Raw genomic sequence first — 12,879 nt, 5'->3', positions numbered from 1 at the left:
CACTTTATTGTGGTCACAGTTAAGTTAAACAGTGCTTAGGATGGAAAAAAATGTTCTTTTTCTTTCCAACATATTTATAGACTGAAACACCACTTTATAAAGAAATCTTTTCCATGGAGACCTTTTGTGTTGCAGAAAGACTAAAATTGTTCCATAAGTGTGAAGGTACAGCATGAACACAACTTACTCTAATGTGCTTCTTCTTAAAGGAAACATTTAACATCCTTGGGTAACCGATTATGTAGGCTTTTAGCTTCTTGTCTTTATGGATATTTGCACTATACGGTCCCATTGATATCACATTTCTTAATGACATGTTAGCATCTGAGAGTAACCAGAGATGCAACACTACTGCTCCAAGAATCCCCTTAAATACATATCTTGTAAAAACTTAAATACAACAGGAAGGGTGAAATATAATAAATCAGCTGCCTGATAAGTTGTTTGTTTATCATACTGTACTAGATACTAGACTACTACTAGCAGGGAGTAGCTCATTACCTTAATTTGGCGCTGTAAATCTTTAGAAGGCCTGAGACTTGAGGCATCTAAAATTGCAGCCTTCAAAACAAGACAAACATTGCTCCTCCACTCTCAACGCCTTGTCGGACTACGTTACTAAAAGCTCCTTAATTATTCAATTGGCTACCTTTGTTCTGCTTAAAAATTAAGGAGTTAATTATACGGGATGGGCAATGTAATGAACTACACCATTAGTTTTGACCTCTTTAGAAAAGTGATCTGGTTCTTTCAAAACCTGCTTGCATTTGGAGGTCTGTGCTTTAGTGCACCTACAAAGCTGGCATTAGAGTTACTGACCCTATCTTATATATTTATTGATGAAAAAGGACCTCTGTGACATCTTGTGTTTTTTGGAAGTCAAACAGCGGTCAAACCAGTTGTTTCAGAGCTGGTATAGTTGAGCTGTGACACTAGGAAGGTTATTGACTTGATTAGCGATCATAAATATTTGGACAATAAATAAAAATGGACCTTTTTTATAAGACGGTGTAGTAGGTGTGAACCTCCAGCCACACTATCTTTTTTTCACCTCAATCGTGAGAAGCTGTATTAATTCTTAGAACACTGCTGCCAAAAAGTTCCATAAAGAACCCACACCGTTCAGAATCTAATAAATCAGTGTGAAATATGGACAATGCAACCAAGTTATAAAATTAAGCTAGGGGTAGATCTTTGTCTGAGTAAACCATCTGTTAGTTTGTTGACTACCAAAATCCGTAAGGTTTGGTAGTAATGTAATTTTTATACGATTAACTTCAGACATGGGGGAAAACATTGCCCGATATAAAGCTATGGAACTATCCCTTTTACTGAATCTCCTATTTTAACACCAAATACCCAGGAAGGAGTTTCTTTTGCGTTTTCAAAGTATCACAAGGTTACATATTTTCCCTTGGGCTGTTGTAATGGAACTGTAGTGCAGCTTTATTATAACAGAGAAAAGACTGGACTTCATTTGAAAAGAGTTCTTGCTGGTATATCTTGCATGTATGGCTTTGAATGTAGTGGTGCAATACTATGATAAAGCTGAATCCCAATAAAACAACATTTTGGTACAGCAATTTGAAGGAAATTTTAGATTAGATTATTTCCATCAAATATTATGTTGCTCATTAAGCAGTCTGTCTGCATTCTCCCGGTATTTTATCATAATTTTTTTATTAGTGATTATTGAATATCAGCAGCATCAGCTTGTAGAAACCTTTTATTGGTTTAGCTCCAGCTATTCTTTGCCATGAATCTGTATCTGTGCTTTCTTCAGTTCTGTTTGCTTCCAGGGGATTTCCACAATGTGACGACAATACTGTTCCATATGATACTGCCCGAGCTAACAATAAGCTCTGTGAGTTCATTCATATCCTTAACACTGAAATGGAGTAATGGCACACCAAGTATGCTTTCAAGATATCAAAGTAATCTTATGTTTTGTGAAATATTCATTCTGTCAGTTCTAAAGGTTTGTAATCAATACTTGGTTGGCTCTGGGAAAGTAGTGTGTAGCCATTTGCACTTACTTTGAGTGAGCTTTTTTTTTTTGTTAAAAAACAGCTTGATTCGGTTAGCAAAATGCTGTGATTTCCATGAGAATTTGTCCTTTCATTCAGTCACATAATGTCCTGTTTGGCCTAACGCTGTGCCCCATTTCACTGTGCGGAACTTGTTTCCTTCCTGCACAGAAAGGCTTTTTCTGAACGTTCCACACGGGATCTTGGACCTTTTCAGCCTCCATCAGCGAAATTTCAGCTTGACGCAACCTGGGACCACACTGAAGTCTTTCCTTATGTCGTTTTAGTTACTTTGTTTGCACATCCAGGGTGTTTCATGAATAGTTTTAATATTGGTGTTAGGCCAAAGCTGCTGATATTAAAAGCTTAAACAACCTGTCCACAGGAAGATGGCCAGCTTAGTGTAGTTTGGTTTTGTTTTTTTTAAGCGGGGTTCTTGTTCACTGAATAGTGGAACGGAAGGCTTCTGAAATGAGCGGGCTCGTTTGTTTGAAACAAGGTCTTGATTTTCTGTGGTTAATGACAGGCAGGAGTTCTTGGCTCTGAAGCACTGAATGGAAAAGTAATTTCAAAGGGGAAATTTGGCAATCTTTGTCCTTCACTGTTGACTGTTATTCACTAAACAGGAAGTTTGGAGGATCCGTCTTTGACGGGAAGATTCCAGGGAAACAGGAGGTGTTTAGAGGTCAGAGCATGTCCCACAGGGCTAGCCACATCAAAACAGGAAACATCACCTGCTACCAGGGTGAGGATATGTCACCTGCAGCACAGGAGAGGGGAAACCACAGGCCTTGCTGCTACCAGCAGGGCTACAGCTTATACCATCATCATGTCCTATAGAAAGTGGATAAAGCATTTCTTTAAACAACTCGCCATGACCACAAATGTCAAATGGGTCAAATTTAATGCACATAACGTGTGATGGGTTGCATGGTGCTAGGACATTTTGCACTTTAGGCACACAGCACAAAGTGGGTCCTTACTTTGTTACTGTGGTACCTTGTGTGTGGAGTTTGCATGTTCTCCATAATCTTTGGTTTACTTCCCCAGCCTTTTGAAGGTGGGAAAAAGTTTGTGTCTCTTGGCCTGTGTCTTTGTGTGTGAATACCCAAAGATACACAGGCGTCCTGTCCAGGGAGTAATTTAACTTTGTGCCCTGTGCTTCCATTCTAGGAATAGCCCTGTCCATTACAATTGGACATCACCTTCGAAATGGATTGTGGCCTATCACTGATGAACTGTTTGACTGTAACATGTTGCCATATTAGAAATTTCTGGCTGTGAACACCCAAGACGGTGCACAGATTTAGTCCGGCCGTTTGTATGGGATGAGGTCCAAACTGATGTTTGGAGTTGGCACCCTTCCTCTGCTGACTAGTCATCTATTTCTCTGTTGTAATGAACAGAGCCATTTGTCTGGAAGTGCAATGAGAAAATGTAATATTCTAAGATGCTTAAACATGTAGCTTTTATAGAATCTAGAATTGTTTATTCCTCTTATGTCAGTATTCTCGGGAGGAGGACAATGACATTGATTCTTTCACATACTGTGATATTCTATTTCTCTTCATGGTTGATACGTGACTCCAGAATTCATTTCAACTCAATAGTGCTCTGTTCTTTTGTTGCTGAAAGTAAACAGTGACCTGGGATTGTAAACTTAACGTGAAATTATTTCAAGGGACACATTTGCTGATCTCTGAACGGTATTATTAGCTTTTTCCTCTTCCATTTCCTGCTACAATTTCTGATACCTTCAGGCCTACTTTTGCATGTTACGCAGGAATTAAGTGGATCATCACGGAGCACTAGTTTGGATAATATTCTTGGCAGAAAGAAAAGGGTTGATGTTTGTTTAATTAGAACCTAAGTATTCCTGGAAAGTTTCTATTAACAGTCTTTGATGTTGGCAATATTAAGCATTTGTTCTCTCTTTAGGTTTTAGCCTCAGGACTTCAGCATTAGTCTTTACTTTAAGCAATTGTAGACGTCTGTGTGGGGTATAATTCTGGGGGCCGAGACTGGCTTCGGTTTCTACATCTCTCATTCCACTTGCAGCGTTTCGCTGACGAAAATTGGCACGGCCTCTCACAGTCACTTAGGCACCATTATTAGGGAAAGGCTCAGCAAATCATGTTCGCTGAAAATGGAGACTGGGTGATTGACCATATCAGGGCGCATGAAGTTCATGTATGCTTAATTTAAAGTCTTCTTTAAGAAAAGGTCACCACACTAGGGTTACTCATATGGCTTTTTTTTTTCTTGGGAACGTTGGCAAGCACACAAAGAAAGTATTTACAGATGGGGGGGTACAGGATTCTGTAAATGCAGGTCTTAAATTTTAAAGCGTGGGGATTTCCCAGCTATGGTTTGTTACAAAGGGGATACAGTTGCAAGGAAAGTCCTTTAGTTGCTTAACTTGATATCTAGACCTTTATTTTGTGACAAAAATAGATAAGCCAGCCCTGCCTCCCCACCCCCGGCCCTCAGAATGTCTTCCAGAGGGGTCCAGCCTGGGTTGTCTGAGGAGGTTTCTTGAACGCACAGCACAGAAATCCTATTCCCTTTGAAACAGGCGTGCGATGAATGGAGCACAGATTTATGAGGTACAAGGTTTTCTTTTTCCCCCCCTTTCCCTTTCCCCCTTTGTACCAGCGCCTCGCACAGGTGCGGTGGAAAGCCTGGAACAGGACCCCTCTCGGGGGCGCGGAGAGGCCAGCGCCCAGACAAGGGCCTACGCACCTGGGCTTTCATGAACACAATCCACCTACTGTCATCTTCCAAAGAGTTTTCATGCTTGAGACCTTTATCAAGAGGGTTTAATTGTGCTGACGGCTTAATACCCCCTAGTATATGTGGGAAAACATTTTTCACATTTATTTTATCCCAACACCAGTAGACGGACATCTCGGTGCTGAAGGTGAGGGGGCTCGCTTGTCAGAGCCTTTGTTAAAGCTGTGGGCGTCCATGTCTACAGAACAGTTCGCACCATGGGGAGTGCTGGGCCTCCTCTGACTGACAGCTTTACAAGCCAACAGGAAGTCACATTGGGTCATCTTGGCCAGGGATGTCCTCTCAGGTGGAAATCTAGGCTGGGCAGCTGGCCCCAGACCAACCAGGTAGGCCTTCAGCCAGGGCCAGTGCTTCACCTTACCACTACATGAGAAAACAAGCTGAATCGGAACTGTGAGCTGATTGGAAAACGTGACTTAATTATAACTAGACACTACTGAGATATACAGTGCCTATAGAAAGTCTACACACTTCCCAAATGAACATAGTTTGTGGCCTTATAGCCTGAAATCAGTGCATTAAATTGGAATTAATTTTACCTTTACATTAACACTATATAACCCGTTTTTGTGGTTATTTGTAACTTCTTAGCAGAATGTTTGAGCATTTGTTTGTTTTTTTTTCCCTAGGAGGGTTTAACAATTTTCTCGAGGCACTGTACATATGAAAGCAGCATCTTAAAATAAGAGCAATGAAATACAATATGTTGTGCAAGTACAATACCTGTATAGCCAAATTAGCTAATTATAGTCACATACTTGTTGGCCATGTTGAAATTTATGTGGCTGTGTTCATTCATGCATCTTCCTAATTTGGCACCTGCAAGGAGTTAGTAATGAAGGTGGGCAGTTCTGAGGAGCTGATCAGTGGAATCGTTGGGTGACAGATGGAAAAATGAACCGCCAGTGTTATTCATAGTTGATCTTTTAGTTTAAAGGTAACATGCAAGGTCTGTCCTGTCTTAGTGTTGGGTTGATTTGGGTTCAGTTGGCAAACCCTACTCAGCCTGGGCAGCTACTTGTTCCATTGTGGATCATAACTAACCTTTGCTAAATGACCTAGCTAATGCTTGAATTGATGACACCTGGGGATACAGCGCTAAACTGAACCTCCACCACTAAAAAGACTTTCTAAAAGAGAGTAACCTGGCTGTATTTGCTATGAAAGCCATCACATCTAGTATAGTTCATCATGAGCCATTGTTCCGACATCTTTCTTTGGAGACAGATCAGAAACGTGCGCTCTCAAAACCCAGAGATGTATTTCAGAGGTGTCAATTTAATGGGTCACAAGTACAGTATATAGTGTTGTTAACTGTACAGTATCAAAAAGAAAACTTCATTCCAAAGGTTATACATTAGGGCAGCACGGGGGTTGGCATTTCTCACAGTACTGGGACTGCGGGTTCAATGACGGAACTAGGGTGCTATCTGTGTGGAGTTTGCATGTTCTCTCTAGGTTTGTGTGGGTTTCTTCCAGTTAAATACTGGCGAGTTAATTGGTTTCAGGGACAATTAGCCTTGAAGATGTGACTGTGCATGTCTGTGTTGGACTGGTATCCCATCCAGGGTGTATCCTGCTTTGCTCCTGTTACTTGCTGGGATAGACTCCAGCTCCTCCAGCATTAAAAGAGAGCAAGTGAAATTTTCAGAATTGCCCCATGTTCAACCTTGGGTCAGTTCCAGGCAGATTTTTTGAAATCCCTAATACAAATGCAGTATTGTAACCATTACCTCAAACTAGAAAGAAGCATTTCACTATTTTAGTTATCTAGTACAGTTTTAATTTCCCCATAGTTCTACTTTCTTAAGTGAACTTTCCTTGGGAGTATTCTTAGTAGGAGTGACGGCCCCCCTTGTAACATACCCCCAATTTAAGCTACCAACCCCTGTGTAGAACTGAAAATAACAGGGTGGAAAAAAATAAATTTTCATGTCTCAGCATTCCTAGATTTGCTTTGACATTCAACTTGTAACCTGTGCTAGTCACAAGGATGGTCACATTGCCTTAATGTGCGACCGGTCGCTTGGTTTCTGTGGCAACAAACAAAGAGAGAGAACATCAGATGATTACGGTTAAACGACATGAGAAGCCAAGAATTTCATCAAGCATTGCAGGAGGACGAGCTGGTGTACTCTCCATGTGAAAGGGCACAAAAACAAGATCATACATTGCTTCGACTCATTTATGCTTTCGGTTTATAGTTAAAGTAGTCTTCTTTGGCATAAAATAAAGGCAGGAGTTATCCAATCTTCAGGCAGTGCACATTCTTCTTACTGAATGTACCCTAGATGTTTGCACTAGGTTAAAAAAAGAATAAAACAATTTCCATAAAGGCAGCAAGAGCTCAAATAGCAAGAGAATGCCTGATGCACCCCTTTTTTTTCTTTTGCACGATCTCTCTGCATAAAATGATGATTGAAAAGCCGAAATGACTGCTAGTGTGAAGATCATGACAACTATACAATAGTGTACTTAATCAGCCACTCTTAAATCAAAACCTGACAATGGATACCTGGACATTATGCTGTTTGACTACATTACTGATCAAAGTGGGGAAATGACTATGGGCTAAACTAAGTTCAAATCATACAAAGATTAGTAATCAGGGTTTCAAATAAATGCTTCTGTAGCTGACTTTAGTTCTATGAAATGTGTTAATAAGAGTATATTATATAGGCCGCTAGTGTAATCAATGCGATTAAAATACAGCCTAGCTCTATATAAGCTTAAACCTGCACCATGCTAGATGCTTTCTCTTAAATATAGAAATATCAGTCAAGATCTCAAATCTCTGCATGTCATAGAAACAATCATACAAAGAATAGCATTCGGGTTGCAAACAGCATTTAGTTCTCTCATATTTACAAGATCTCCACTGGGTGGCAGCATGTATTCAGAATTCAATTAATTCACCATAAACGGTAGGTATGGTTTATACAGTTAATACATGACAAAGGTGACAGAATATTCCAACTGACAAGAGCACAGAATTGAAAACTGCCTTAACAGGTTTTTTTTTTTTAAAAGGCTGCTTTTTATTATTTAGTCTCCAACATTTTCAGTAAAAGGATGTAAACCACTCGTCCAATCGTCCACGTTTTAATGTTTCTTTTTTGTTACCATGAACAGCCTGAGTTGGGTGACTTCCAAGGCAAAACCAGGCGATTATACCTCAAAGATAGGTTTCCCTAAATACCTGGCTGATCATGATTTTCTGCGTGGACACAGACAATCAGGGGTTTTACATGACTTCGGAGCAGTTGGTTTCTTTAGTCACTGAGGTGCCATGTTAGTGACTCAGAGCTGGAAATGTCATCTCCCCCCTCATTCCTCACCTTCCCTACAACTCACCCCAACAGCTGTAAGCTAGTTTTCTTCTGTTTCTCCATGACACATGCCCCAATCTGGGTTATCTGATTTTGGTGAGGTATTCAAATTTCTTAGCATTTTGTGTTTTGTATGAAACAATGTAAAAAATAATTTCTTTTAAAAATACACAGTCCCCAAGTATCCCAGGCCTACATCTACCCCCCATCACCTCCCCTCACCCCGTCCTTCAGGAGTGTGGGGAAAAACTCATCCGAGTGGTGCTACAGTTGAATGGGACTTGCGCTAGGAAAACATACAAAATAACGTAAAAACAGACACGGTTAAGCATCACGATGGTAAATTAAGACAGAGGTCAAAGAGTACGTGTTCTCCGAAGCTGTGGCAAGTAAAAACACAGACAAGAAAATGCTCTATGGGTTCTTTTGTGTCCATACTACCTTGGCTTTACAATGATCAGCTTAAAAAGGCGCTACTGCAGCAATCTGTGGCATTGATTGTTTTATTCAAATGTGCAACGTTGAAGCCACCAAACAGGGCAGCTGCTGTGCTTGTGGACAGTGCTGTTAAAATCAGAGGTTCAGTGCATGGTTGGGGCACCCAGGTGCCCCCGATGTACTTAGGAAACACAATGTGAAGTTAGCTGAGAGATTAACCAGCACTTGGGATCAATTTGAACAAACGAAGACTGGATGCAAGAGGGTCGTCTCTAACAGCCCTGAGCTTGAGATCAGTCACGGGGGAAAAAAAAAAAAAAGAGTGGCGACTCCTACACATCTCCATTAGGTTACAGGGTAGTGTCCAGGTGCATTGGTTGTGACCAGTCCGTTTTCCGTAAGCCATTCGGATCCGTCAGAGGGCTAGCCAGAGTCACATGATGCAGCACTTGTTCTTGTGGTTGTGCGGGTCCTTGAAGCGGAGTCTTTGTTTGGGTCGATACTTCTCCAGGTAGGTCAGCTGCTTGCTGTTGATGGCCCCCCTGCGTTTCCTGCAATGCAGATCCTGAATCAGAGCAGGGAAACGTTCCTAAAACCGGTCAGTGGGAATGCTCAATGGCCGCTCCTTCCCCTATTGCACAAAATAAACCCATTCTGCCTATCACTGCGCTTTGCCCTACTGTTTCTAGAGCAAGATACAGCAAGGGCACTGCTGATCTGCTTCTTCAGTCTCTCTGGTTTGTGACGACTCAGCAGTCACACGTAGTCGGAATAAGGTGGTGGTTGGAATACTCACTGTCTGATAAACTGAATGGCATCCTCGTACTTCATCCCACTCTCAATTAGCGCCAGTGCCACCAGGACAGGAGCTCTGCAACGCAAATACAGAAATTATACATTCCCCGCTGCCGCTGCCTGTGAAAAACTGGTCATTTTCACAAAGCACTTTAGAATCTCCTGAACTCTAATTTCTCTGCTTGAGGTGGAAGAATGAAGAAAGGTCTTCCGGTGTTTCATATCTACAAAAGAGATCAAACCTTTCCACATGAAATGAAATGTTTATGCCCCATGTCGGCACCAGTAGAACAGCACCACCTAGTGTACAGAAAAGAGTAGGCAAAACAATTCTAGAAATATTTTTTTTTTCTACATCTTACCCCACCTATTCATTTATACCAGTTAACCTTCCCAGCCTGTCTTTGGAAGGTGGGAGGTACGCACATGGAGAATGCCCATGAGGAACATGCAAGCTCCCCCCAAGAGGTGGGACGCCTAGCCTGCCACCTTTTGTAAAGATTATATTAAAAGAATGTATACATCCAAGAACATAGAAGATGCAGGCAAAACCATATTGCTCAAAACCAAAGAAAATCACTAGAATTTCTGAAATGAGTGACATTTGTTAAAAGAGAACACAAAGAAAACCAACAACCATCTACCCTCATATCTTACACATTTCCACAACACTGCAGTCCCAGGCTGGTGGTGTTTTTAAGTGGTGCCACATTGTTCTCATAATTTATTCTAAGAATCAGTGCCTCACTGGCTTTGTAAGGAAATATGAATAGGTGGAAACATACTTCTATAATTGGCCCTAGTTAATTTGTGCCTGTCTGCGTTTGTGTCCGTGTGCCCTACAATGGACTGGCGTCCTGTCCAGGGTGTACCCTGCCTTAAAGCCTGCTGCTTACTGGGATAAGCTCTGGCTCCCCTGTGACCCTGAACTGGAAAAAGTGTTTAGAAAATGGATGGACAGAAACATACTTGTGCATTTGTAAACAATCTTTCAAGCATGATGTGAATGAACAATCGAATACAACGACAGAGATGAAGGAACATGCTTATATGCATAACAGATCATTTGTTACCCTCTTGAGTTTCCAATGTTAGAAACAAAAAGTGTATGAATTAGTGAAGCGGTCGTGAAAATGAGTCACAAAGGATCTCGACTCTTGAGGTTCAAGACTGCCTCATTATGACATTGTGTTGTTCCTGAGTGGGTCACCATGGTAACAGCAAGGGCAGAAGAGGCTCTTTATAGCTAAGGAGTCAAATTCAGAAAGGACTCGTTCTTTAAGGTCAAGGGCTGATTTCCAGAACACTGACTCTTTGTGCATCAGCCCTTACCTACAGACTTTCCGACAACTGGAAGCTGCTTTTGTCTTGTTGTACTTGCTGAAAACATCAACAAAAAGCCGACCAGCCTGAGCAGTTTCAGCCAGACCAGAGCCTAAATTAAAACCTCGCAGTTATTTTTCCTCAACCCAAAAAGAAGCTAGGAAAAAAAAAATGTTTTGTTGCAAGCTTGGCGTTTCTGTCATTTTTGGTTTGGGTTTCTCTCCCGAGAGTAATTAAACTCCATAAATGTAACTCTGTGGGGGGATAAAAAGGTTTCAAGGTGTCAAAATGTAGCCTAATTAGCATCAGATATGCCTTTTTGAGCACGTTAGCTCAGCGTTTGACGGGGGCGGGCGGGCGTTCTTCTCTCAAAACTGCAAATGAACATTTCCCATCCCGAATAATACACAAATAAATAAATAACATAAGAAAATAGAAAAAAAAAAACGGGCATGTTCCCAAAATCTGTAGACAAGTCCCAAACGAATAAATACATGCGTCAGAGATGGTGCTTCACCAGCTAGAGCAAACATGCCGAACTCAAACGGCCAACTGTAAGAGAAAGTACTCTCTGGCCAGATTAGAACCAGAGGGAAGATTTAAAGAGGATTTCAGGGGGGAAAAAATCCTATGGTTATTCTTTAAGAGAACTAAAATGGAAGCAGCAGAAAAAAAAATTAATAATGAGTCCTCGCCGTGAGGACAGTTACAGTTCTTTGAAAATATACATCTTCTCTCCATTTCATCCCATGGGCTGTAATAAAATCAAATGAAGCAGAACCATGCTGTTCTCTCTATTGAACTCACCCTTTCAACAGCACTGTGGAGTTACTGTTCAACGTATCTTTAAAATACACTGGTTTAAAAACGGGTTGGACAACGGCAAAAATTTCAACGACCAAAAAGAGAGAGCGAAGATAATGTCGCCGGAGAGTTAGCCATGTTGGTCTTGTAGAATAAAGCCATGAGGCCTTTCACACTCACCGTCCAAGCCCTGCCACACAGTGGACTGCCACACAGCAGCCAGGATCCTCACAGAACTTAGTCTTCAGGAGGTTCAGCCAGTCTTCCACTATCTTGGTGGGAGGAGGGGCCCCATCATCGAAAGGCCAGTCCTGTCAAGACGGAACGTAAATCACTCTCTCTTCCACCATGTCAACACTGGTCTCTCCACACAAGTGCGTAGCATTGGAGTAACAACAGCAAGTATGCTGGTCAAGGTTAAGGTCAGACAGACAACCAAGGTCTTCCACTGCAGCTTCTGATGCTGTTTGCTAGAAACCAATATTGTGTTGCTCCTGACAACACGTTTTTTTCCCCTCAGTCAGCTAGCATCAAGAACAGCTCCCAATAACTTTCTGATCATATGCTGCTATTTATTAGATGTTGTCATTACAAAAGGGGTTCTTTCAAAAGACCCGAGTACAAGTACACCCTTAATTCATGATTTTTCAGTAGCTTCTTCCACATTCCAATATCCTAAATGTTTTGTCACATATTTTAAGTGCAATCTACAATAATAACACTATGTAGCACATTACAAGTGAGGGGGGAGTGGTTAGCATTTTCCTCAGCCTTAAAGTTTTCATTATCAAATAATATAATACTGACTGACAAAGCATCGGCTAGCTTCTCTCGGCTTATAATTCAACGCACCAAATCTTGCCATTAAAATGAAAGCAAGGGATGAAAATTCCTTTGAGGCCTTGGTTGCCAGCTGAGCAGTGAAGCCGAGATAAACAAAAGCACCTTTGTTTCTTAATTGTTTTCGTCCATAGGTCTGCTGTTTTCTAACTTTCCCCACAACCGTTTAAAACAAGCAGGCATTTAGGCTCCCAGTCCTGCTCTCCTGACACACTTCCAGTATCCATCTCCACGTGAGTACAGGACCCAGTAAATTGCTCATTCACCCTGGGAACATGAGGCTTATGTTTCTTTAACAGAAGTGGGAGAATAATACAAAGGCAACACAAACCGAAATCAACACTAAAAAAAAAAAACTCAAAAGTTTTCCAAAGGCCATGGCACAGGCCATACAGACCTATTTGAGAGAATGAACACAGCTCGTAACTGAAGGGTATCTGCCTGTCAAAAATAGCCTTTTAATCTGTTAAGGGGTTAACTGCCAGCATTTAGCATGTGCACAGTATTAATTCCATGAAGTGGTTCCAATA

At 41.3% G+C, this 12,879-nt stretch overlaps 1 protein-coding gene across 5 annotated transcripts in view; it reads right to left on the bottom strand.

The window, feature by feature from the left end:
• Positions 1–7,650: 7,650 nt before the first annotated feature.
• Positions 7,651–12,879, bottom strand: part of ptp4a3b (protein tyrosine phosphatase 4A3b) — a 54,954-nt gene continuing 49,725 nt past the window's right edge. For all 5 annotated transcript variants that reach the window (XM_015357483.2, XM_015357485.2, XM_015357484.2 and 2 more), the window contains exons 4-6: positions 11,690–11,820; positions 9,384–9,458; positions 7,651–9,138 (exon numbers count right to left, since the gene is read on the bottom strand). In XM_015357483.2, coding sequence (XP_015212969.1) covers positions 9,021–9,138; positions 9,384–9,458; positions 11,690–11,820 — 324 coding nt within the window. In that variant the 3' untranslated portion in view covers positions 7,651–9,020. The remainder of the gene's footprint in view (positions 9,139–9,383; positions 9,459–11,689; positions 11,821–12,879) is intronic.

The sequence above is a fragment of the Lepisosteus oculatus genome, chromosome 10, assembly GCF_040954835.1.
Source record: "Lepisosteus oculatus isolate fLepOcu1 chromosome 10, fLepOcu1.hap2, whole genome shotgun sequence".
NCBI lineage: Eukaryota > Metazoa > Chordata > Actinopteri > Semionotiformes > Lepisosteidae > Lepisosteus > Lepisosteus oculatus.
This window is presented reverse-complemented; position numbering and strand designations above follow the sequence as displayed.